The sequence below is a fragment of the Delphinapterus leucas genome, chromosome 7, assembly GCF_059928025.1.
Source record: "Delphinapterus leucas isolate spDelLeu-1000000601 "Yukka" chromosome 7, BTC_Dleu_Yukka2, whole genome shotgun sequence".
Lineage (NCBI taxonomy): Eukaryota > Metazoa > Chordata > Mammalia > Artiodactyla > Monodontidae > Delphinapterus > Delphinapterus leucas.
Window position 1 is genome coordinate 50,416,926 of NC_143135.1, and position 27,464 is coordinate 50,444,389.

The 27,464-nt window shown below is 39.2% G+C and overlaps 2 protein-coding genes across 4 annotated transcripts in view; one reads left to right on the forward strand and one right to left on the reverse strand.

The window, feature by feature from the left end:
* The window catches only part of ATG16L2 (autophagy related 16 like 2), a 43,569-nt gene extending 25,714 nt beyond the window's left edge, over window positions 1–17,855 (forward strand). The window contains exon 18 of the mRNA XM_089915293.1: window positions 2,689–17,855. Coding sequence (XP_089771419.1) covers window positions 2,689–2,794 — 106 coding nt within the window. The 3' untranslated portion in view covers window positions 2,795–17,855. The remainder of the gene's footprint in view (window positions 1–2,688) is intronic.
* The window catches only part of FCHSD2 (FCH and double SH3 domains 2), a 294,342-nt gene that overhangs the window by 5,188 nt on the left and 261,690 nt on the right, over window positions 1–27,464 (reverse strand). For all 3 annotated transcript variants that reach the window (XM_089915292.1, XM_022593750.3, XM_022593747.3), the window contains 7 exons: window positions 24,124–24,285; window positions 9,017–9,151; window positions 3,636–3,719; window positions 3,338–3,515; window positions 2,832–3,052; window positions 1,720–1,849; window positions 1,495–1,577 (listed from right to left, as the gene is read on the reverse strand). In XM_089915292.1, coding sequence (XP_089771418.1) covers window positions 1,495–1,577; window positions 1,720–1,849; window positions 2,832–3,052; window positions 3,338–3,515; window positions 3,636–3,719; window positions 9,017–9,151; window positions 24,124–24,285 — 993 coding nt within the window. The remainder of the gene's footprint in view (window positions 1–1,494; window positions 1,578–1,719; window positions 1,850–2,831; window positions 3,053–3,337; window positions 3,516–3,635; window positions 3,720–9,016; window positions 9,152–24,123; window positions 24,286–27,464) is intronic.

The following is a 27,464-nucleotide window of genomic DNA, read 5'->3' on the forward strand; positions in this document are numbered from 1 at the left end:
AGCATCAACAGAGATGGATAGAGGCAGAGAAGCCCGCAAAGGTCAATGAAAATATAACAGGGAAGAGCCAATTCTGACTCTGTGTTGGATCTGTTTCTTTGACTTTAACCTTTGCTTTTTGTTGCTTTTGTTATTATAATCATACATAGTGGCCTGCCTCAGGGAACCCTGCCCCTCTGCCTGAATGTTAAATTAAAGTGCCTTTGTTCAGCTCACAGGGAGACAATCTGACCCTGCCCACCTGTGAATGGCTGCAGAAAAGAAGAAATTAACACATCCCCTCCCCATGCTGGCCAAGCAGGCAAAACTAATGGCCTTTTAACTTTACTTCCTCACCTCCTCCCCCACCTCTGTTCCATAAAAGAAACAGGCATCCAAGATGGTTTTTTGGGGACCCTAGTCTGCCATCTCCTTGGTCTGCCGGCTTTCCAAGTAAAGTCGCTATTCTTCGCCTCAATACCTCGTCTCCCGATTTATTGGCCTGTCCTGCGGCGAGAAGAGTGAGCTTGGACTCAGTAACAAAAAGGAAGGGCCAGGAAGTAGAAAGCAGACCAGGAAAGTGTGGTAGAACAAACAGGTCCACTTCTCTCCATTCACGCTCTTACCCGCTAGTCCACACTACTGTCCCCTCTTGCTTGGACCACTGCTCCAGCCTCCTAACGGCTCCCTGTGTCCATTCTATCACCTTCCATTCATCCTCCACTTAGCTGCCATAACAGTGTTTTTAAAATGCACAACTGGTCATACCACTGTCCTGCTTACAATCTTACAATAGCTTCCTAAACGTTTAGGATCAAGAGCCAAGTCCTTAACAAGGCACTCAATATCTGCTGAATGAACAACGCCAAAGGTAGTGAGTGCTTCAGAGAACTGTGCCAAATGCTGATAAGGGGTCTAGGAAAATAAAATTGCAAATATGCACTAGATTCGCATGCGAAAGTTATGACCCTGGAAGAGCTGTTTCACAGTGGGGTGGTGGGGTGGAGTCAGTGAGGGGCGAGTAGAGGTGATTATTTGTAAGAACAGATTCCTTTGAGAATAGAAGCTCTCAAACCTCAAAATGCATGTATCTTATTTCAGAGTCCTTCAAAGAGGCAATTAGAGGCCTGGAAAATAGGTTCTCATAAAATGCCTGCTGGAAAAAAAAATGCTTCTGTTTCACAATTAGACCACTTTAATGCTCTCAGAGCTTGTTATAATTTAAATACACTTTCATAGCTGTCACCTTGCAATCTCTCCATGGCTCAGTGAGGAAAGCACCAGTGTAAGCTAGACCTTCCAAGATGTGTTCTTTATTTTTTTATTTTTATTTTTTTTTGATGTGTTCATTTTTATAGCCTTCCTTTTCCAGAGCTCTTTTTAACTTCCCAACTCCATCTTACCCTGGCATGGAGGGAATTAGTAACAACACAGGGGTCATGGAGATACATTAATTTCTAACTTTCAATTTGGAGAAACTACGCATTCTATAACCCTGCCAGATAAGAGACTTACAGGTCGTAGTTTCCCATATGAGGTCTCAGGAGTATGTCTGGATGCCTGTGAGAATCCTGGCGATTCGGCATGGAAGCTGTTTTCTAAGGGAGGGAATCAAAGAAGCTCAATTTATTTGTGTTGTTGAGCAATAAAAATGCTAATGCAGATCTGTTTGCTCTTCAGGTGAACGTGTGGATTTCTGAATGAAAGTGTATGTAGACCCATGCCCAGGAGAACCCTTACCATTTGCTGAAGGAGAGCGGGGGAAGTACTGGGAGCTCCTCTTATCTGGGCTGGGGTAAGGGCTACTAGGAGGCTGGTCATACAGTGGCAGTGGAGGCAGGGAGCCGGGCAGCTTGGGGGAGGGAGAGATCTGCAGCAAAGGGAAGAGAGGTTACGAAGTGCTCACTTGAGGAAGGAGAGACGAGCAGGCTTCTCTGACTACTCCTGGCAAATTACTTTTCTTTGGAGCTAAGTTATGATTATTAACTTTCTTGGTCAGCCTCATTAGAAGCAAATGAGCCTAGAATAACCACCCCAACCCCCAGTTTTGTGTTGCATTTAACTTTTTCCTTCCACAGATCTCATTATACTACTGATTTTAGTTTATCTTAAACAGTTACCAAGTCAAACCATTCTCGAGAGTTCTATTGAAAACATACCAAATTAGTCAGTTCAGTGAAGAACAAAAAAAGGGACAAATTGTATTTTTCAGTGAAGATAAAATAATTGGCTGAGTTTCTGACTTCCCCAGGTTCTGTAAATGTCACGCTAAGTGGTCACAATACCACACAAGTAAGATGGACAGACATGTTCCTTATGGTCCTGGACCTGCCAGGCCTGCTGTGACTGATCCGAATTAGAAGTTTCCCGTAAAGACAAGGTTTGCTATGATGAGCTAAGCCTATGGAGCTCTGGCAGGCTCATCAGTTCTCTGAAAAGGACTAGTAGGACCTGGGCTGGGCAGGGAGGCTCTGACAGTGTGAGGGAGAAAAAGAGCAAGCTAATATTTTTACTGCATAAACTAACCACAGAGACAATACATTCCCTCTCTGGTTTCTTTCTTTCTCTCCACCAAACCATTCTTTTGTATGTCACACACAATTTAGTATTTTCGTTCCCCAATTCAGAGAACAGAATGTGGGAGAAGTGAGCTGTCATACAGCCATGGCACAAGAGCCTGACTGACAAGTCTCTGCTTCCCAAATTCAGTTTTGCAGAAACCCGGCAACCAAGGATTGGAGTGGTGAGGGTGAGGCCAAGACCACAGCCCACTTTTGCGTGGGTCAACAGACTCCTTGGGAGTCATTTTCTTTAAACATCTTTTAATCCAGCTTTCTCCCCCTGTTGTGCACCTGAATCTCTCGCATCCATGGAGTGTCACCATTTTCTGAGGCTGAAAGTTCTTCCACTAGCACTGACGGGAAAACTCCAATTCGCCCATTGAATTCCCCTTCCCAGAAGCCATCATCATCCTGGTTTTCTTTGTTCAAGATTCGGATGATTGCTCCCTCAGGAAAAGATAATTCATCATCTGTCTGGCCCTCGTAGTCATAAAGTGCTTTCACAAAACAGACTAGGTAGCAAGAGAGAGGAAAATGCAGTAAGAACACCGACAACCAGGTTACTTTTGCAGCCACCCCATGCACAAGTGACAACTAAAAGGCCATCGTACAGCTATAATTCTATACTCACTGAAGATCAACTTTAGGGTTCTACTGTACAGGATAAACGTGACCAAATAAACATATTACAGAAAAGGAATAAAGTTGTGCTTTTTAACCTACTGAAGGCTGACTCCAGGGTAATACAGTTTAGGCCAAATGTGACCAAATAAAGAGTGCCTTGTTTCAGTCTTTACCACTGGCATCTCCGTTGAGGCTGCCTGAAACGAGTTCGGCCTCCGTGGAATTGCTGGATGTGTGTGACCGACTGTCCAAAGCAGCCAAGGACTGCAGCATGCTCAGCAGACTGTTCGAGGTGGGAAACTGTAGGTACTTTTCTGGTACATAACCCACTTGGCCGACTTTATTTCGAGCCTGAGTAAAAGACATGTGACAAAACAGGTTTGCACACACAATTTGGACAGGGTACAACAAGAACCAAAACAAACTCCTGAAAATGTCACAAGAAGGGGCAATATGAGCAAAGGAATATACCTTTACCCAGTCTTCCATATCTCCATCTTCAATCACTTCTAACACCTCATGTTCCTCAATGGTCAACTCATCTGGTTGAGAAGCCTGCAATGTAGGATGGTCATGGACAAAATTAAAAAGGTTAGATAAAGAGCAGATGTGAACTGATCATAACAAAAACTGGGGATCAAAATATTGAAATGATTTTGAAAAACGTATTGAACATAAAAATTTGAGTGTTGTAAAACTATCATAATGAGGTGAAGTTTTACTTTAAAAAACTAAACAAAATAAAGCTACAACAAAAACTGGAGAAACGGAATCCTCAAGAGGCAATCAGGTTCAGTGAACACAGCACTCTGCTGGAAGTAGAGGACCTGGGTTCTAGCTCCAGCTTATGTATCTATTGGTAAGTTACTCAACTTCTTGATGCCTCCATTTCTTCAAAATGACAATCCTGCCATTCTCGGGAAGATGGGGGAGTTAGTGTGGGATGAATAAGCACAGAACCATGATGATTTGGGAAGCACAAGCAAAGGAGAAAGCCGTGAATTAGAACTACACCAGAGGGCTACCATGGAGGTGCAGGCTGTGAAAATGCAAAGAGCTATGTACATGGATTGACTGATAGCTTGACCAGTGCCTGGAATTTGTCTGGAATCACCGTAAAACAGTGGCCAAGAGAAGAAAATTGTAGGAGAGAAATGACTGATGCTCCAACTTAACTGTAGAAACTAGGCTGATCCACTTGTGTGCTTCTGCAGAAGTTGCTGTGGTTTTTTTTTTTTTTAAATCCCTAACAGCAGGAGTCCACTAGCACCAGACACCTAAATACTACCCCTGAGGCAGTAGAATCTGAGAGCAAGCTCTCAGGGACTCTGCAGGGGGGTTGTAGAGAGAGACTTTGTGACTTTGTTTCATAAAGAGACTTGCCTGTCACATGTAACAGGAGGGGTCTGTGGACATCTTCTGGCTCTTAGTGAACAGCCTTAAAAGCTTTCCCCAAGTCCCAAGATTAGTTAAAACTACTGCTTTAGACCATATAGTTTTTCAGATTTCACAGTCTCAAAGTGTAAAATATCTCCAAATTACACAAGCAAAAGTAAGGCAAGACTCATTTCCAAAGACTCATTTCATCAAACCCAGATTCTGGACATTGCTATAATAGCTACTTGAGACAGAAAAATAGTATTGAAAATGGCTGACCAATCACAGAAATACTCCAGGACAGAATTTTAAGTAGATTACCTCTGATCTTAAAATATGAGGGAAAAAAAAGCTCACTGATTTTTGATAGCTTTTCCAATAGAATTTTTTAAAAATTTAATTTAATTAATTTTTATACAGCAGGTTCTTATTAGTTATCTATTTTATACATATTAGTGTATATCTGTCAATCCCAATCTCCCAATTCATCCCACCACCACCACCAACCCCCTCCAATGGAATTTTTTCACTAATCTGAAACCACACTATGCCTTGAATATACCAGCAAAAGGCACCTACATAACAAATTCTGTGGCAAAACTTAAAAAGTTATCCAACACAACCAGATTTCAGTGTGTGTGATAGCAAAGCAGGAGGGTTAAGAACACCTTTAAATACAATGCTGCCCTTGTAAAAAAAGTCGTGAAGGTCCATGCAAGTTGTCCAACATTGTTATATAAGCAGACACTAGCTTGATCATACCATACCCAAGCAGTGACCAATTCTTCCACTTGACAAGGTCAGGTCCTTTGCATGACACTCAAAACCCTGTGGTCTCTTGATGCTTTGGCCCCAGCAAACTATTCCCTATTCTCTGAACATACCACGTTCTTTATTGCCTCTATGCTTTTATCAGGCTGTTCCTTCTTTCCAGCAGGCCCTGCTCCCTCTTTCCCATCTGGTGACTAGATTTAGATTACTGTGAGTTCAAGTCCAGCTTCAGTCTGTTTCTACAGGCAAGTGACCATAAGACCTTTTAGAGCCTCAGTTTTCTTTTTTATTCCTATTACAATGTAAGCTCCACGAGGGCAGAGATTTTTGTCTGTGTTCATCAATGCTATATCCCCAAGCCTAGAAAAGAGCACAGCATGGTACATGGAAGGTGCTCACGTACTGATATTTGTTGAATTAATGGGTTGGTTGATAATATCTTCCTTATAGGGTTATTGAAGGGATTAGAAAAAATATATATATATATATGTACGATACCGGGCACACAGGACTTCATAAATGGTAGCTATTATTATTACTCATGATTTGATGCCAAGCTTATATGTTTTCCAAGACCACCCACAATGAGCTGGCTGCTTTTTCCTCCTTTTATTCTTAGAAGGCTTTGAGCATCCCTCTAACACTGACTACTGTGGCACTCAAGTTAGTTGTTTGCACTTGTGCGCTTCCTATTAGAATGACTTACTTAAGGCAGGGAATGTAATTCTTCTCACTTATCCCAACTAAAGACAGCAAGTAGTCAGTAAATAGTTATTAAATAAACACGTGGTCTCACACTACCTCATGAAGTCCTAATACGCAGTGGCAGCCAGGACCCCAGAAGCAGCCATGCCCTCCATTCCCACCACCATCTCTCTAAATTTCCTGTTTTCTTTTAAAACAATGATTTTTCCTGATTACAAAAGTAACACATGTTCACTGTAGAAAAGCTAGAAATATGTATAATTAAGACCTTAAGGTAATACAATTTGCTATCTTACTTTTTGGACATATTTCTTCTTACATAAAAAACTCTAATATAATTTTCAATTATCTTCATAAAATTTTGTTATGGTTACATTATATGAATGGTTAATTTACTTAACTATTTCCTTATTGGACTGCCAACTTTGCTATTATAAAGTAGTACTATGATGAAAGAGCATTTTGTATCCAGAATGTTTTTCTATATTGTGGGTCACCTTCTTAGGATATATAGTAAGTAGTAGGGTCAAAGTTATGAGCATTTTTAAGGCTTTTGAAACTACTCCTTAAATTTAGCTTTTCTTTGTTCTCACCAGATTAACTTAGGCCTTCTTTGCTGGTCTGGACCATAGGAATCACAACTAGGCTTATAGAGACTAACTCCACTCTAATCTACCCTCTCTGGAATATCTATACCACGACCAGGGGTACCTTATTTAAAAGCCTAGTCTGATTTTAGGACACCCAATGGCTTCCTTCAGCCAGGATAAAAGCCAAACTCAGTCTGATCTACAGGTCTATCTGACATCTTTACTTCCAGCTGCTCTATTTCCCACACTTGATGCTCACACAACACTGAGTTTAACATTTCCTGAACACCCTATTATCTCATCAAACTGTGTCTCTGTATCTGCTGTTTGCTTATAAGGCTCTTTCCCTTCCCTACCTTATCACTGTAACTAGAAAGATCTTATTCATGACCCCACTGAAATGCTACCTCATCTGTAAAATTCCTCAGATGTAATAATCACTCAGATACCTAGGACCCTCTCTGTTTAAGGACCTTAAATTTTAATTCTGGAACTTCAAAGTAAATATAATACTGAGACGGAAGATAGGGAAATAATCCCAACCAAGTTTTATAATATTTTAAAACACCTTACAAGTATCTCGGAAGATGACTTCAAATTTTCAAAAGGTTATCAAAACAGTTTACATTGGGAAAAAAAAAATCCCAACCCTTTTAGAAAAGAGGAAGTATTGTTAACTTAAATATACAATAAAAGGATGTTAAATGAAAAAAAGTCTGGTAATCACTGATATTGAGGAGTAAATAATATCAGCTTTTGGCTCTCCAGGGATGGTGGTGGTAGGAGTGAGACTGTCCCATGTATGATTTAGATTCTCCTCAGACCCTTCCTCTGCTGTTGTCCCTTAAGCATGGCATTAACATGAAAGGAATTCATTTAAATTAGTGCCATTCATTAAAATGAAAGGCATTCATTTGTTCATGCCTTCCTTACATCATTCATTTATTCATTCCACAATTATTTCCTGAGGACCCACTATGTGCCAGGCACTGTCCTAGGTGCTGAAGACACATAAACAAGGTACACAGACATAGACAAGGTTTCTGCCTTCATGGACCTTTAGTGGAGAGTCAGATAAAGAAGTATGAAAACAAACAAGATTCAGTTTGGTTGGTGATAGGTGCTATATAGTAAATAAATGAGGACAAAAGGGCAATGGGATAGAGTTGTGACTGGGGAGTTGGCTATGCATTTAGGTGGTCAGGGGAAACCTGAGGAGGCACTATTTGAGCTGAGCCTATATGAAGAGCAGTGGGCAGCCAACCAAGATTTGGGAAAAGACAGTTCCAGGTAGGGGAGCAGCAAGGGCAAAGCTGTCAAGTCAGAGAGGTGCGTAGTGCTTTTGAAGACTGAAAGGCAGCCAGAGTTGCTAACATGTAGTGCATGGGCTGGGTGGGTTGGTCTGACATGAAGGTAAGGAGATTTGCAGGGGCCAGATCAATCTGGACATTATAGACCCTTGTGAAGAGTTTATTTTTCTTTGTGTGATGGAAAGCTTATAAAGGGTTTTAGGCAGGGGAATAAAATAACCTCCTATACGTATTAAAGATAATTCTGGCTGCAGAGTGGAAAGTGGTAGACAAGTATGTTGGTAGACAAGTATGAAGAAGGGATACCAATTATTAGGGTTTTTTTCTTTTACAGTAATCAAAGCAATGGCCTAGACCAAGATGCGAAATGTGAATGGATTCAGGATATGTTTTGGAGGTGGACTCAACAGAACTGGCTAGTGATTGATGAAGGGAGTAAGGAAAAGAGAGGAACCGGGGAACTGAAACTCAATTTACTTTGAGTAAAAAGCTAATGGGAAAGCAGGGCAGGGGTGAGAGAGATTAAGAACTATTATACCAAATCAGGTTTGGAAGTTCAGGAATCTATTTATCCAGATCCTTGCTTAACCTGGAAACAAGAGGTGGTTATATTAAGGTTAGGAAAGGTAAAGTTTAACAAAACTGCTCTGTCAAGCAATTTTATTTTAATATCAATTTTGAGAACTATCGTAACGGGGGGTCTTGTGTCAGGCAATTGATAAGGGTAAGAGTTCTATTTACAGAAAATTTACTAGATGTCAGGCACTTTGCTAAATGCTTTGCTATAAAAGTGGCATCTCATTTAGTCTTCAGACTAGCCCTATAATATTATCCGCATAATATAGATAAGAAAACCGAGGCTCACAGAGACCAAGGGACTAGCGTAGTTATGTAGATCGTAAGTGTCAGAGACAGGATTTTAACCGAGGCAGTCTGACGTCAGAGCCTGGACTCTTTCCCATTATGTTATGTTGCCTCTAACATGAACTGAACACCAATTTTATGATAAGTACAGTATAAGAGGCTGGGTAGATACAGTTACTTGTATCTTCAGAGTTGTCACAATTTAATATGAGAAGTATGTTAGAGAAATACAAACCTTATAGGAATAAACAACTTTGCAGGTGAGTGGATAATTTCTTAAGGTGCCAGAAGGGCTGGAACTGCTGTCATCAAAAACATCCATGTTGTCTTCAAACTCTTCTCCTTCTTCTCTTTCGGTATCTGCATTAAGCTAGGAAAAATCAGAAGCCATTGGCTAGCTTGCTTACTTCAAGAAAATGGATGAAAGCAGGAAAAACACTTAAAACCTGATTGTTTCAAAATGTTAATTTACTTATTCAACTGCACAAAGAAAAGTATCTGTTCTGTTCTCACTTGCATTTTTCATGTTATGAAAGGACAGAGTGTTTTTCTTTTCTTTTTAAAACCAAGAGTCGGGCTTCCCTGGTGGCACAGTGGTTGAGAGTCCACCTGCTAAGGCAGGGGACACGGGTTCGTGCCCCGGACAGGGAAGATCCGACATGCCGCGGAGCGGCTAGGCCCGTGAGCCATGGCCGCTGAGCCTGCGCGTCTGGAGCCTGTGATCCGCAACGAGAGGCTGCGATAGTGAGAGGCCCGCGCACTGCTATGAAGAGTGGCCCCCGCTTGCTGCAACTAGAGAAAGCCCTCGCACAGAAACGAAGACCCAACACAGCCAAAAAATAAATAAACAAAAATGGACAAAGGACTTGAAAAGACATTTCTTCAAAGAAGATATACAAGTGGCCAACAAGCATACGAAAAGATGCTCAACATCACTAATCATTAGGGAAATGCAAATCAAAACCACAATGAGATACCACTTCACACCCATTAGGATGGCTATTATAAAAAAACGAGGAATTAAGTGTTGGTAAGGATGTGGAGAAACTGGAACACTCGTGCATGGCTGGTAGGAACGTAAAATGTGTAGCTGCTTTGGAAAATGGTATGATGGTTTCTCAAAAAGTTTAACACAGAATTACCATATAATCCAGCAATTTCACTTCTATTCTTTCAATTCTTTTCAATTTTAATTTCTATTCTATTCTTTCAATCCTTCCTCCCCAAAGAGTCTGAAAGCAGGAACATGAACAGATATTTGATTACCAATCTTCATAGCAGCATTATTCAGAATAGCCAAAAGGTAGAAGCAACCCAAGCATCCACTGAGATGAGGGGATGAACAAAATGTGGTATATGACAACAGAATATTATTCAGCCTTAATAAGGAAGGACATTCTGACACATGCTACAACGGATGAACCCTAAGGACATTAATATTAAGTGAAATAAGCCAGTCACAAAAAAGATAAATACTGTATGACTCTACTTATATGAAATACCTGAAGTAGTCAAATTTATAGAGACAGAAAGTAGAATGTTGGTTGTCATGGATTTAGGGGTTGGGGGACAGGGGAGTTATTTTTTAATTTTTTATTTATATTTATTTATGGCTGTGTTGGGTCTTTGTTGCACACGGGCTTTCTCTAGTTGCGGCAAATGGGGGCTACTCTTCGTTGCGGTGTGCGGGCTTCTCAGCGCTGTGGCTTCTCTTGTTGTGGAGCACGGGCTCTAGGCGCACAGGCTTCAGTAGTTGTGGCACGTGGGCTCAGTAGTTGTGGCTCATGGGCTTTAGAGCGCAGGCTCAGTGGTTGTGGTGCACAGGCTTAGTTGCTCCGCGGCATGTGGGATCTTCCTGGACAAGGGCTTGAACCCATGACCCCTGCATTGGCAGGCGGATTCTCAACCACTGTGCCACCAGGGAAGCCCCAGGGGAGTTGTTGTTTAATTGGTATAGAGCTTCACTTTTGCAAGATGAAAAGAGTTCTGGAGATGGATGATAGTTATGGTTGCACAAAAATGTGAATGTACTTAATGTCACTGAACTTTATATTTAAAAATGGTTTAAATGGTAAAGTTTATGTTATGTATATTTTGCCACAGAAAAGGGCACAGTTCCTTTTGAAATGTAGCACAGGAAAATAATTTAACCCAGTTTCAATGTATATTACCCATCATAGCTAAAAGGCATATATTAATTAAAATCGAATTGAGTGTAAAAAATGTATTTGAGTATTGTCCATTATATTAAAATACAAATAATATTTATATGAGCATAAATATCTAACAGAGGTGGGCAAAGTAAGAAGAATAAAGACTGGAGAACAGAGGAGATTGGCTTGTTTTTTTATATACCTCTGAACTATAAACTATTAGAATAGGCATGTTTTACTTTTTATTTTTTTAAAATAAATTTATTTATTTATTTATTTTTGACTGTGTTGGGTCTTCAATGCTGTGTGCTGGCTTTCTTTTAGTTGAAGCGAGCGGGGGCTACTCTTCATTGCGGTGCGCAGGCCTCTCATTAAGGTGGCTTCTCTTGTGGCGGAGCATGGGCTCTAGGTGCGTGGGCTTCAGTAGTTGTAGCACATGGGCTCAGTAGTTGTGGCTCACGGGCTCTAGAGCGCAGGCTCAGTATTTGTGGCACACGGGCTTAGTTGCTCTGAGGCATGTGGAATCTTCCTGGACCAGGGGTCGAACCTGTGTCCCCTGCACTGGCAGGGGGATTCTTAACCACTGCGCCACCAGGGAAGCCCCTGTTTTACTTTTTAGATTAAAAATCCAATAAAGAAGAAACAGAATAGGCTCAAAGGTTTCTTGGCTTCTAGCTACATATAAACACTTATTTGGCTACTTTTCCCTATGTTTAAACATGCAAAGGCACTAATGCTTACACATTAAGGATATAAGGAATGGAGAGTCAGAACTGGGCCTTACAGTAGAACAATTAATTAGAATACCAAATATCTACTATATGCTGAACACTAAACTAGGCTCTTAGATATGAAATGAAGGATGCTGTCTGCATTGCAGGAGTTCACAACCTAGAGTGGGAAATGAGCACAACCAAATGCTAAGTGCACAGAGGGCCCTGTGAATATGGAAAGGGTGAATTGAGAAGAAGGTCAGAGATTTCCTGAGATTCAATGAGTCAAAAAGTATAAGTTGCCTATAATGTCAAGTTCTACTCTTTATTGAGTTAATGTGATTTCTCTTGTGTAATTATCACTGACATTTTAAAAGACTCTCTTCACCTGCTATTTACCTAATAAAATTCTAAAGAACTGGGTGAAGGAGAGGGTTCCTGAAGAATAAATAGTACATATTTCTTGTCACATTTATTGCCTCCATTTCAAATCCCCTGTAGTAGTCTCATTTATAACTATTACTGAAAATTCTCCACAGCTGAGTGCCTCACATGCCTTATCTTACAAATATTCATGTATGGTCAGTCAGATCAATGACAAAATAGACTCAAATCTTGACCTTTCAAATTATCTCAGGCTTATGATTCTATTATTTTCCAATATGGTGTCATATAAAAGATGAGGTTCACATGCAGGAAACTGCCGTAAAACTAACTTAAACATATTTATATATACTTGGAAGACATTGCCTTTATATTCTAGTAAAGGTTATAGACATTACAAAAAACAAAACAAAATACTCATACATCTATAAAAACTAAAATTCAAGCCAATGTGGGTAGAACATGTTTCCAAAAATATAGCATAAGGAATGTTAGTATGTACTGTGCTTTGGCACTGGGAATCAATCCAATACATTTCATTTTGGCAACGTTGTTTGATACTAAACGTTCCTTTCTTTCTCCTTCATTTTGAGTTCATTTTTTGATTCTCACAGAAGGGACTGAAAGGTTGCAGTGACAGCAATAGGGGTCACTGCCACATGCTTTTGCATTGCTCTAGCAGCTTTCCAAAGTATGTCATCTCAGGACAATTTCTTCCTTTTTCCTCTTCCACCCTCTGTAACTTAGCTGTTGCAATGCCTTCTTGACCCAGCATTTCTAAAATCACATTCTTCCTGTTTCTTAACAACTGCTCACATCCCTTTTCCTTCCTGTCATCTGACAGAATTTTAATCAAAACTATTCTTTCTAGCTGTATTAATATTTTTCCTTTCTTAGATGTTATAAAATGCTTACTCTTATTGCAAGGGCAGAAAAGAACTTTTCCAAGTTGGTTTTAGTAGCTGACCTCCTGTATTCAGCAAAATTATCTCTGAAGGGCTTCATCAGCTTTATGGTCCCTGGATCTGACAGACTTGGGTTTGAATGCTGACTATGCCATTTACTTGCTATATGACCTTGGGCAAATTATTTGACTTCTCAACTTCAATGACCTCATCTCTATAATGAAGACAATTACTTCTTAACAAGGTTATAGTAAGGATTAAGTGAGGCAATACTTAAACCCTTAACACATGCTTGGTACATAGGAGGTACTTAATACATCATTATTGTTTTTATGAGAAAAGGAGAATATAGATTAAAAAAATCTGGTGACATCCAGCACAGAGGAAGGCAGCTCCCTATAACTGGCCAGCAGAGCCTCTGAATTCCATCTAGACAGAAAAGTCAGCACAGTGAACTTCATTCCAGACACAACACAAGTATATTATAAAAAATGATGTTCAAAATATCAGCAAAATGGATTTCTGTTTCCAGGCAAGATGGAATAATATTAGGGACCAGATTTAAACTCCTTCCAGAAACAACTAAAAAACTGTTCAAAATATATGAAAGAACAGTTTTCAAGACACTGGACATCATGTGATGAAAGTTAGTGATCCTTGGTGGATGGGAAACAATTTCCCCAACTTACTGTATGAAAAAAGTTTCCAAGCTGAGATATAGCAGGAGGGAACCCAAGAAAAGGATGGTGGTCTCCCTGAATTGAGGATATGGAACTGGGAATTCAGGAAGGTCAAAGTGGCTAGAGTTTGCTGGGTAGAGTAATGAAGAAATGCATAGAGAGAACTCTGGAAATCTGCAGAGGTCTCCCTCAAGTCTTCAGCTAAGTACTGATCAGCACATATATGTCAAGAACTACCTGAAGCCAGCAAGAACCACCCAAAGGATTAGAGGGAACAATCCTCAGCATTCACATAGGTCTGGGAATATTTCCTATTCCCTCTTAACAGAGCAGAAAACCTCATAAGGCACAGGGCATCATGTAGGGAACTGAGAATATCAGTAAGGATACAGAAGACTTGAACAACACTATAAACCCACTTGACTTAATTGACATTTATAGAACATAACAGCTAACACCAGCAGATTATATATTCTTTTCAAGTACACATGGAACATTTACCAAGATATACCATATAATGGGCCGCAAAACAAGTCTCAATAAATTTAACATGATTCAAGTATGTTATCTGACCACAATGGAAATAAATTATGTCATTAATAGAAAGGTATCTGTAAAATTCCCGAATATTTGGAAATTCAATAATACTTCTAAACAACCCATGAAACAAAGAAGAAATTAAAAGCCCAATTAGAAAATATTTAAAACTGAATGAAAATAATAACACAGTGTATCTGAATTTGTGTGGTGGCGCTTAAGCAACATGTAGAGGGAAATGTTTGTACCAAATGCCTATATTGGAAAAGAAGGAAAGTCTCACATCAGTGACCTTAGCTTCCACCTTAAAAAATTAGGAAAGAGCAGATTAAATCCAAATTAATCAGAAGAAAGGAAATAATAAAAACCAGAGCAGAAATCAATAAAATAAAAAATGGAAAAACAAGGTAAAAATGTCAATGAAATCAAAAGCTGTTTTTCTTTTTGTAAAGATACATCAAATTGATAAACCTCTAGTAGGATGATCAGGGAAAAAAAAGAGGAGACACAAATAAACAATATCAGGAATAAGAGAAGTGATGTCACTACAGATTCTCCAGACAATCAAAGAATAATAAAAGATATTATGAGCAACTTTATGCCAATAAATTTGGCAGCTTAAATGGAACTGACAAATTCTTTGAAAGATACCTATGATCAAAGTCCATTCAAGAAGAATAAGTTGAATAACCCTATCTCTATTAAAGAAATTGCATTTGTTGTTTAAAAAACTCCCACAGGGGGCTTCCCTGCTGGCGCAGTGGTCGAGAGACCGCCTGCCGATTCAGGGGACACGGGTTCGTGCCCCGGTCGGGAGGATCCCACATGCCGCGGAGTGGCTGGGCCCGTGAGCCATGGCCGCTGAGCCTGCGCGTCCGGAGCCTGTGCTCCGCAACGGGAGAGGCCACAACAGTGAGAGGCCTGTGTACCGCAAAAAAAAAAAAAATTTTTTTTGCTCTTTGAAAGGCATTGTTAAGAAAATGAGAAGACAAGCCACAGACTGGGAGAAAATTATGTAAATCATCTATCTGATAAAGGATTTGTATAAAAGGAACTCTCAAAATGCAATAAAAAGAAAACAAACAACCTAATAAAATATGGTTGAAAGATCTGAACAGACACTTCACTGAAGAAGATATACAGATGGTAAATAAGCATAAAAGAAGATGCTCAACATTATTAGTGAAATGCAAATTAAAATTACAATGATACACTACTGCACACCTATTAGAATACCTAAAATTAAATAGATTGACCATACTAAGTATTGGCAAGGTAGTGGAACAATTGGAACACTAGTACTCTATTGAAGGGAATGTAAAATGGTACAACCGGTTTGGAAAACAGCCTGACAGTTCTTAAAATGTTAAACATATAGCCTCTGTATGACCCAACCAAACATACATTCATAGCAGTTTTATTTGTAATAGCCCCAGACAACTCAAATGCCCATCATCAGGGTGAATGGATAAACAAATTGTGGTATATTCATACAATAGAATACTACTCAGCAATTAAAAGAAATGAACTATTGATACATGCAACAACATGGATGATACTCAAAATAATCATGCTGTGTGAAAGAAGTCAGACAAAACAAATTGTACACTTTTAAATATGTGTAATCTATTGTATGTCAATTATACCTCAGTGAAACTGTTAAAAATATCAGTAAAGCTTGGGAATTTTAATGACAACTGGCCACACAGTATTTGAAGATGCTATAAGACCATTCATTATATAAAAATAGGGCAGTCAGTGATTCACCAGATGCTTAAAAGAAAAAAAGGAAAAAAATGCACAGCAATTGAAATGAATCATGATAAAGGTTAGAGGAATAAAGGGTCACCCACAGAATAAGAAAGTATAGTAAAGAGCAGTGCTTTAGAGGCAGGCATATCTGGGTTCTAATCCCAGCTCTCTCCACTTACTAGCTGTATACTGTTGGGTGAGACAGTTAATTCTTCTAAATCTATCTTCTCATCTATAAATACATTCAGGATGGTTGTGATCATTAACTGAAATAATGTATGAATGTGCCTGACATGGAACCTGGTACAGAATAGATGCTTTACCAATGTGAATTCCCTCCTTTTGGTAGTATTTTAAGCCTAGTTGGTAGAACTGGAGTAGACAACTTATCTTGAGGTTCAGATTAATATTTTTGAACATGTAATATATGTAAGGATCTGCGTCAGGTACTTTACTTGTTATTATGGCTATGGAGAAAGTCAAAGAACGTAACACAGTCAGAGACACTTCTCTTAGAAGTGAAATGCTCTACATTTTTTCAATGTCCTACTTTGGTCTTGGCTGTCAGTAAGTGAGAGTTGTTCCCTCAATCTGTGGACACCAATTCAACAGACATTATAGGTAATTCCCAGCACCTAGCAAAGGGTCTCATGAGCAGTGCAGGCTCAATACATGCTTACTGAATTGAATTTAACTGATGTTACTGGGAATTTGAAATGTTAGTTTCATTAAAAGTGTGGACATTTTGAGTATGGAGTTTAGTCCAATAAAAAGACAACTGCCCATTTGGAAATACAGTAAATATAAAAGCAATTGAAGATTGTTGCAGGTGTGTTCCATTATTTTCTACAGTTTACATTTATTTCATTACAAAAATCCATTGTTTCTTTCTTTGGGATTTAGCTCAAGCCAACAAACAGATTTTTGTATTACAAAAACAAAGCCTGTTGGATGCAAGGACTATAAGGCATTATTGAGGCAGATGGGAACCAAACTAGCTCCCTAAAGGTTTAAAATCTTTATTCTTGTCTTTCAAACACATATTCAACATGGTCTTTATAATGAGTAGAGTTAGAACTTCTTTCTTTTATTTTTTTTTAAAATGATTTTTTAAAAAATATTTATTTATTTAATTATTTGGCTGCGCTGGGTCTTAGTTGCGGCACACGGGATCTTCGACCTTTGTTGCGGCATGCAGGTTCTTTAGTTGCGGCATGCAAACTCTTAGTCGCGGTCTGCGAACTCTTATTTGTGGCATGCATGTGGGATCTAGTTCCCTGACCAGGGATCAAACCTGGGCCCCCTGCACTGGGAGCACAGAGCCTTAGCCACTGGACCACCAAGGAAGTCCCCTAGAATTTACTTCTATGCAACTCTGCAAAATGCTCATACACTTAGGGAGGCTATACAACAGAGTAATTGTCTGGATGCCTTGGCATGGTAGTTGGGGGAAGTGGCTGAAGACAAGGAAGTTATGTAAACACTGTCAGCTATAGTTTGAGAATCTAAGGAGGAAAAAAAGAGCAGAAAGAACAAAAATAAACCAACCTCAAACTAAAAATCTCTGACTCAGTAGTTCTACTTCTAAGAACATATCTTACAGAAAAAATCCCCAACATGAAAAAAAATGCATACAAATGTTTTTTTTTGTTTTTTTGTTTTTTTTTGCGGTACGTGGGCCTCTGACTGTTGTGGCCTCTCCCGTTGCGGAGCACAGGCTCCGGACGCGCAGGCTCAGCGGCCATGGCTCACGGGCCTAGCCGCTCTGCGGCATGTGGGATCTTCCCAGACCGGGGCATGGACCCGTGTTCCCTGCATCGGCAGGCAGACTCTCAACCACTGCGCCACCAGGGAAGCCCCCATACAAATGTTTTAAAGAGTATTATTTAGAATATGCGGACGCAATCTAAATATTAAACCTAAAGAGAACAGTTAAGTGAACACATTCCTGATGGAATACTATAGACATGAAAAGGATGATTATGAAGATCAACCATCAATATGGAATGTTAAATAAAAATATACAAAATTAACTTTATTATGATAAATATGTTCAAAAAGGAATAGTAGAAAGAGGAAGGAATTCAATCAAGTTGCTAACAGTGGTGTTATAAGGATGGAGCTTTTGTCATTTTTTCTCTACCGTACTTCCTAATTTTTTATTATCTAGTTATATAACTCTTTCTACTCTACAATTAACATAATTTCAAAATTAGGTTGTAAACTGGGTATGGGTTTTTGAGTAAGAGAAGGCAAGAAAATAAGAGAAGGAAAGGCCCAGAGACCAACCTGGGTGTGGGGGCAACGTCAGTTATGCAGTGGAGGGGTCACCCCCACACCCCAAATCTCAGTAGGAGCAGGTCAGAGTTGCACAGCATGAAGGGTCACCCCCAAATCTCAGGTTCAGGGTCAGTGCAGGGCCTGTTTTCGTCAGTGGGAGAAAGAAGGGGTCCTCCACTGACAGAACCGGTTAGAGGCCTGGCAAGAAGAAATGATTTCAAAACCAAGACTTAAAAAAAAAAAACAACCAAAAAACGTTGGAAGACGGATAGGAACGGCCGGAGGTGAAGGAACGAGGGCAAGTTCTTCAGCCAGAAGCCCCACGAGATTCTGGTGAATGAAAAACCGTGTTGATCGCAAAGCAACTAACTCAGGTTCACGTAAACCAGCTCCCAAACTTGTTTTGAACTTGCACTGCACCCGCATTTGCTGTACAATTAAAACAGGCCTATCAGTATTCCTATTCCAAGAATATGAAGATGAAGAAAAAACAAGAAATTCTGGTAGAGGTTGCATTATTTAAAATACTGACTTACAAAACTGCACTTGGCTTTTCAAGTCCTGGTGCTCTAAATGCAAGGGTTGATTCTCTCAAGTTCCTCACCCTGTGCCCCCCCAAAATACAATTCTAAGACTGGCAAAAAAAAAAAGAAAATAAGAGAAAGGAGGGATGAGTGACAGAAGGGTGACTGGGTCACTAGCAGCAATCCAATCATAGGAAGCTGTATGTAGACTCCGGTTAACCATCAACTGAATAATTATATCAGTAGAATGCTCTCCGTTTAAAAAAAATTGCTATATTCTGTGTTTTTTTCCTTCCCAATCCTATATTCTGTACCACAGCATAATACAGAAGGCAAAGAGTTAATACTCGAGTAAATATAGTTCTATCCTTATTCTATAAGGTAAACAGACTCTATATTTTAAAAACGCTTATCTTCTATAGGGTACTTTACACTAGTAATGTCTAACAGTACTATTAACCATGTTTTCCAGATGGAAGGGAATTCTAAACCTGATGACTAATGCTTTTGTTGGCATCTATAATGGAAGAAATAATTTGGCCCTCAGAATGTGTATTTATGCTCCCTGCCCCTCGCCAGCCAGCTGTCAGTATGAAGAGATACAAATCCCTCTAAATTATTTCAGGGCTGTCATTTAAAATCAGCTTAAATAAATATTGGGATTTCATTAAACTATTTTATGCCTACACTTTTCCTTTATTTATATTTTTATATCCCTCAGCCGAAAGTGGGAAGACACAGGCTCCGTAAGAGTGACTAGAGGAAAGAAAGAGTGGAATGGGATTGCAAAATGCTCCTTTCACAGAGGATGACATGTCTCTAGATGAGCTGCTGTTTTGGGAAAGTTGTCAAAAATACCCAATTTATTCAACACTTACAACCAGACTGTACTACTCACTGCCAGACACTATACTAGGGACATCTCCTTCGTTTCCTTCCTTCATACTCAGAAGCTTTCTTTATCTCCTGTTAAAATTCTTCAAGGACTATCTTTAATGACATTTCCTTCATGAGGCAAACTTCTCTCCTCTTTTTCTAGCTGGCATAGGCAAACCTTGGAGTATTATGGGTTTGGTTCCAGACCACCGCAGTAAAGAGATTATCACAATAAAGTGAGTCAAACTAATTTTTTGGTTTCCCAGTGCACATAAAAGTTATGTTTACACTATACTGTAGTTATTAAGCATGCAATACCATTATGTCTAAAAAAATTTACATACCTTAAGAAATACTTTATTGCCAAAAAATGCTAACCATCATCTGAGTCTTCAGCGAGTCGTAATCTTTTTGCTGGTGGAGGGTCTTGCCTAGATGTTGATGGCTGCTGACCGATCAGGGTGGTGGTTGCTGAGCGCTGGGGTGGCCGTGGCAGTTTCTTAAAATAAGACAGCACTGAAGTTTGCTGCATTCATTGACTCTTCCTCTCACGAACGATTTCTCTGTAGCACGCAGTGCTATTTCGTAGCATTTCACCCACAGTAGAACTTCTTTCAAAACTGGAGGAAAACCTCTCAAACCCTGATTTATCAACTAAGTTCATGCAACAGTCTAAATCTTTTGTTGTCATATCAACAATCTACAACATCTTCACCAGGAATAGATTCCATCTCAAGAAACCACTTTTTAAAAAAAATTTAATTAATTTTATTTTTTTGGCTGCGTTGGGTCTTCATTGCTGCGCATGGGCTTTCTCTAGTTGTGGCGAGCAGGGGCTACTCTTCGTTGCGGTGTATGGGTTTCTCATTGCAGTGGCTTCTCTTGTTGCGGAGCAGGGGCTCTAGACGCGCGGGCTCCAGTAGCTGCAGCACGCAGGCTCAGTGGTTGCGGCATGTGGGCTCTAGGGTGCACGGGCTCAGTAGTTGTGGCGCACAGGCTTATATGCTCCACGGTATGTGGGACCTTCCTGGACCAGGGTTGAAACCTGTGTCCCCTGCACTGGCAGGTGGATTCTTAACCACTGTGCCACCAGGGAAGTCCCAAGAAACCACTTTTTTTGCTCATCCGTAAGAAGCAACTCTTTATCCATTGAAGTTTTATCATGAGATTGCAGCAATTCAGTCACATCTTCAGGCTCCACTTCTAATTTTAGTTCTCTTGCTATTTCTACCACATCTGCAGTTACTTCCTCCACTGAATTCCTGAATCCCTCAAAGTCATCCATGAGGGTTGGAATCAACCTCTTCCAAAGTCCTGTTCATACTGAAATTTTGACCTCTTCCCACGAATCTTCTAAATAGCATCTAGAACGGTGAATCCTTTCCAAAAGGTTTTCAGTTTACTTTGCCTAGATCCATCAAAGGAATCACTATCTATGGCAACTATAGACTTATGAAATGTATATCTTAAATCATAGGACTTGAACATCAAAATTACTCCTTGATCCATGGGCTACAGAAGGGATATTGTGTTAGCAGGCATGAAAACAACATAAGTCTCACTGTACATCTCCATCAGAGCTCTTGGGTGACCAGGTGCATTGTCAATGAGCAGTAATATTTTGAAAGCAATCTTTTTTTCTGAGTAGCAGATCTTAACAGTGGGCTTAAAATATTCAGAAAACCATGTTGCAAACAGATACACTGTCATCCAGGCTTTATTGTTACATTTACAGAGAATAAGCAGAGTAGATTCAGCGTAATTCTTAAGGGCCCTAGGATTTTCAGAATGGTAAATGAGCACTGGCTTCAACTTAAAATCATCAGCTTCTTTAGCCCCTAACGAGAGAGTCAGCCTGTCCTTTGAAGTTCTGAAGCCAGGCATTGACTTCTCTCTAACTATGAAAGTCCTAGATGGCATCTTTTCCCACAATAAGGCTATTGTGTCTACACCGAAAATCTATTGTTTAGTGCAGCCACCTTCATTAATGGTCTTAGCTAGATCTTCTGGATAACTTGTTGTAGCTTCCACATCAGCACTTGCTGCTTCACCTTGCACTTTTATATTATGGGACTGTTTCTCTCTTTAAACCTCATAAACGAACCTCTGCTCGCTTCCAACTTTTCTTCTGCAGCTTCCTCACCTCTTTCAGCCTCCATAGAATTGAACAGAGTTAGGGCCTTGCTCTGGATTAAGGCTTTGGCTTAAGGGGATGTTGTGGCTGGTTTGATCATCTGTTCAGACCTCTAAAACTTCTTCTCTACCAGCAATAAGGCTTTTTTGCTTTCTTATCATTCATGTATTCACTGGAGTAGCACTTTTAATTTCCCTCAAGAACTTTTCCTTTGCATTCACACATGGCTAACTGTGGCTCAAGAGGCCTAGCTTTTGGCCTATCTTGGTTTTCAACATGCCTTCCTCACTAAGCTTAATCATTTCTAGCTTTTGATTTAAATTGAGAGATGTGCAACTCTCCCTTTCACTTGAACACTTTGTAGGTTATTAAGTGGCCTAATTTCAATATTGTTGCATCTCAGGGTATAGGGAGGCCAGAGAAGAGGGAGAGAGACAGAGGAATGGCTGGTTGGGGGAGCAGTCAGAACACACACAACATTTATCAATTAAGTATCCCAATGGGTAAGATTCATGGTGCCCCAAAACACTACAGTAGTAACATCACAGATCACTGATCACAGATCACCATAACAAATATAATAATAATGAAAAAGGAAACCTTCACTTCATTAAAAAATGCAATTATTTGTGAAGTGCAATAAAATGAGGTATATTAAGCTTTTCTGATAGCATTTCACAAAATCATGAGATTTTGGAGCTGGAAGGGATCTTAGAATCTCTGAAACCCAGAGACTTTTTCCAAGGTGTGTTGATGAGTTAGGAGTTAGCAATTCGAGTTTGCTACACAATAGCTCAGTCATACACTGCCATGTATTGTTAAGATCCATAAAAATCTGTCTGCTCTACCAGCTTGTAAGCTCTTTGAGGAGAAACACCAAGTCATCTCCAACTTGCCCAGGAAGTAGGCACATAAGTGAAAGTGCCTACCCAGTTGATTTAGTTAGAAAAGGTGCTAGTCTGAGGAAAATCATGTGTTTGACTGGTTGCCAACAGTACTGCTGAAGAAGCCAAAAGCACGAATGTGCCTGGAATTTGCCATCGTCATAAGTTCTGTTCAATAGAATAACCTGAATTAGATGGAAATTGGGACTTTTAAAAGACGCAACAGTAAGAGACATTCCATGAGACAGAGCAACTCTGCTGTACTAGAAACAGGGCAAGTTCTTCTAACCCCAAAGTTATGTGGGTGATATGTGCTTATTACCCCCAGTTAGATTACCATTAATAGTGAAATAAAAATAAACCTTCAATAGATTGTTTTTCCTTCATATGCACACCCACACACAATCCTTTTTAAATATGCAAGTGTATTCTCATTAGAAAATCAGAATGCTATGTGAAAAAACTGATAAAACTTCCAGAAATGTTCTTAAACTTTGGCCTATTTCTCTAGCAAGGATTCCTTTTATCTGAAAGGCACAAACAATGAAGAGGCACTATGGATACAGTGGAAATTTGGAAGATTAGAGTTTTAGCTTTTAGTTTGCTACATTCCATCTATCTATCAATTCATTCTCTGTCCTTCAACAGACATTTATTGAGTACCTACTATGTGCCAGGCACTTTGCTGTGCAGAGCAGTGAACCAGGTAGGCATGGAAATTACATTCGAGAGAAGATAGACAATAAACAAAAGAAAAGAAGAAGACAAGTATAGATTGTAATAAATGCCATATGGAAATAAACTGGATGAGAGAGAATAATGGGTAGGGAGAAAGCAGCAGAAAACACTTTAGTTTGACCAGGGAGGCATTACATATCTACCTATGTAGTATCAGGCAAATCACTGAACTTTTCTGATACTCAGATCTCCAGGATGAAAAACTAAGGCTGAACTGGATGACATCAGAGTGGAAAAAGCCCTGGATTTGGAGGAAGAAAACTTAAGCTTGAGTTCTGGCTTTGTTTGTAAAACTATACCTGCAGCACTGTCTCCCTGATGAAAGATACTGTGAGCAGAGTGTGACAGCCCTTGTGAACTAAACAGACTAAGCCACAGACTGTGTTCCTTTCCCTTCTTTACAATTGTTTACAACTCCCTGGATGTTTATTTTCATTACCCTGGGAAGACCTCTGAAAACTCTGGAAACATCAGACTAAAATTTTTATCCTGCTACCTCCAGACAAGAAACATATCTACTTCATGAGTGGGATAATGATAAAGCTACTAGTGATAACATACTTTTCACTGCACATTTTAAGAAAAGCACTATGTTTTTCTTCTCGCTTTCCTGCACTAAATTTAACTCAATTAGTGACAGACTAAAGGAAAAAACCCCAAACCATTAGCAAAACCATTATTTTTTCTTTAAAATTTTGGCTATTATCAAGTTTGGCTACATAGTCAAAGAATAGCATCCTCCAGTGAAGTCAGCCCATCGTATCCAAGAAGAGAAACCGTACCGAGTGTAACGTTCCATTATTGGTCACTGCAGGAAGGCGGGCCCATCGCTCATTTTCCAGTTCTTCCATCACTTGGTTCATTGCACTCTTTAGCCATGTGTCCACGGAAACACCAATCTGCTTTAGTAGGTCCAGCCGGGCTTCAGCTTTCAACTTAATTATCTAAGAAAACCAAGAAAATGGTCAGAAATCAGAGCATTTTTTCCTCAAATTGATTGTTTTTAAGTTACTCCTGATTTATTAATTAGAACAATCTTGATGTTCATTAGCAATTCTTCCTTGGCATAGATGTTAATTTTTCACTTGGCAAGAGGGAGAGAGGAACAGCGGAAGAAGGGAAGAGGGAAGGGAACACAAGAACAGGAATCAGAGCTTGCTGACAATGGCAAAACGCTCACTTGCATTTTGACAAGTTACATCAAATATAACTTATCAAAAGGAAGATGTTAACGCACCATAAAGTCTGCTTTCCTTTCCTTTTAATAAGGCTATGCCTCAGAACATCCCAAAATTTAGCATTTTCAACAGCCTTCTAACCCATTTCCTGGACTTTCTCTTCTCCTCTATAATCCATCTTTTACAAGTCTACGAATGATCTCATCAGTCACTTCCCTGCTTAAAAATTTCCACAATTCCTGACTGCCTACTGAGTACAGATTTTATATTAAATTATGATGCAGCTGTCAGAAACAGAAGATATTGAGAATAAAAAGTTCCTGTGCTCCAAATTCAAGAAAAGGAAACACTGTCTGTTCTTTGGCTCTTGTTCCAAGCCATAAGCAAGTAATCATAGAATTAGTTTAAACCTGTCCCAATCAAACAGTAACTGCTTTACTCCAATAGCCATGCCTCTGAGTCAGCCAATCTGTGACAGCCCCAAGCTTCTGCAAGGCAGCCAATCAACCACAGCCTCACTCCAGTAATCATCAGCAGCTAAGCTTCCACTCCTGCTTCCAACAGTCCATCAATCCCTACACACCAGTTAAAAACTAGTCTGTAACACATGCCCAGTTTTGAAAATCTGCCAATCCCTGAAATCCACACTTCTCAAAACCCTTTGCATTGGTTCTACTTTGTCAGAAAGATTGTATTTTGTAAGTATCATTCTCTTTTGTTTTAGCAAGTAGTAAACTCAGCTTCATTCTTCCTCATACTAGAGTGGTTGTCTCTTCCTTCAACATTTGAAGGCTCCACTGAGATAATTTTGAGGACCTTCACTTGATGGCCTTCTGTGGACATCTTGGACAAACAAGTATGCTCACTGAGCCCTTCTGGTATGTGATTTTGATCACTCTCTGGATTCTCTGCTGAGGGAGTTGGTATCAAAAAGGATCTGACATCTGACTTGTTTCACTGAGCTCTCATTGCTGAATTTATATTGTATTCCTAAGATTTTAAAATGAGATAAAGGGACTTCCCTGGTGGTCCAGTGGTTAAGATTCTGCCCTTCCACTGCAGGGGGCACGGGTTTGATTCCTGGTTGGGGAACTAAGATCCCACGTGCGGCATGGTGTGGCCACACACACACAAAAAGAGACAAATTCATATTACATAAAATTCACCATCTTAGTCATTTTCAAGTACACAATTCAATGGTTTTGGATATCATATAGACCTTTATATAAAGTTTTTGGCTTGCAGGCACACTATTTGGTAAACGGTCTTGTAAAAATCTTATTCTTCTAATAATTTTTTTGGTAACAACTTTACTGAGATGAAGTGCACATATCATACAATTCACCCATTTAAAGTGTATAATACAATTGGCTTACAGTATATTCACAGATATGTGCAATTATCACAATTTTATTTTTTTTAAAACTTTTTATTTTCTATTGGAGTATAGCTGATTAACAATGTTTGTGATAGTTTCAGGTGTACAGCAAAGTGATCCAGTTATTCATATACATGTATCTATTCTTTTTCAAATTCTTTTCCATTTAGGTTGTTACATAATATTGAGCAGAATTCCCTGTGCTATACAGTAGGTCCTTGTTGGTTATCCATTTTAAATATAGTAGTACAATTTTAGAATTTTTTAATCATCTCCAAAAAAAACCCCATATCCTTTAGTTATTGCTCCCTTATCACTTATTCCCTGTAGCCTATGGGACCACTAATCTACCCTCTCTCTCTATAGATTTGTCTATTCTGAACATTTAATATAAATAGAACCATACAATATATGGTGTTTTGTGTCTGGCTTCTTTTACTTAGCATAATGTTGTTGAAGTTCATCCATGCTGTAACATGTATCAGTGTTTCATTGCTTTTTATGGATACTGTGGGTAGAACACATTTTGTTTATCCATTTGTCAGGTGATGGGTTGTTTCAACTTTTCAGCTAATATGAATAATGTTGCTACAAACATTAGTATACAAGTTCTAGTGTGGACATATGTTTTCATTTCACGTGGCTATATACCTAGGACTGGAATTGCTTAGTCATAAAGTAATGGTATGTTTAACCATTTGGGGAAATGTCATTGTTTTTCAAAGCAGCAACCTCATTTAACAATCACACCAGCAGGGTGAGGGTTACCATTTCTTTACATCCTGGCAAACCTTGTTAATGTCTGCCCTTTTTGATTCTAGCCATCCTAGTGGGTGTGAAGTGGTATCTCACTGTGGTTTTGATTTGTATTTCCTTGATGACTAACGATGTCATCTTTTCACGTGCTTACTGATCATTATATATCTTCTTTGGAGAAATGTCTACTCAGAACCTTTGTCCATGTTTAAATTGGGCTGTCTTTTTACTGCTTTTATTTTGCCTTTGTCTTTTTATTGTAAGTTTTTGATGTATTCTAGATCAAAGTCCCTTATCAGATACATGATCTGCAAATATTTTTTTTCCCATTATGTGGGTCTTTCACTTCTTGATAGTGTCTTGTGAAGCATAAAAGTTTTAAAATTTTGATTAAGTCCAATTTATCTATTTTTTTCTTTTGTTGCTTGGGCTTTTGGTGTCTTATCTAAGAAATTAATCCAAGGTCACAAAGATTTATCCCTATGTTTCTTAAAATAGTTTTATAGCTTTAGCTGTTATATTTGGGTGTTTGATCATTTTGAGTTGAGTTTATTTTTTTATATGGTGTGAAGTAGGGGTCCAACTTCATTCTTCTGCATGTGGATATCCAGTTGTCTCAGCACCATTCTAGTATGCATTTTAAACTAATATAAGCAATGAAATGTTTTTGAAAAATAAGTGAACCAACAAACCTCTTCTTGGAAATTATAAATGTAAATCATTTAATTGCTGAAGCAAAGAAAACAGAGAGAGACAGAGAGAGAGAAGTATATTCTGTTTTCTCAAATCCAAGTAATCTAGTTTTCATAAG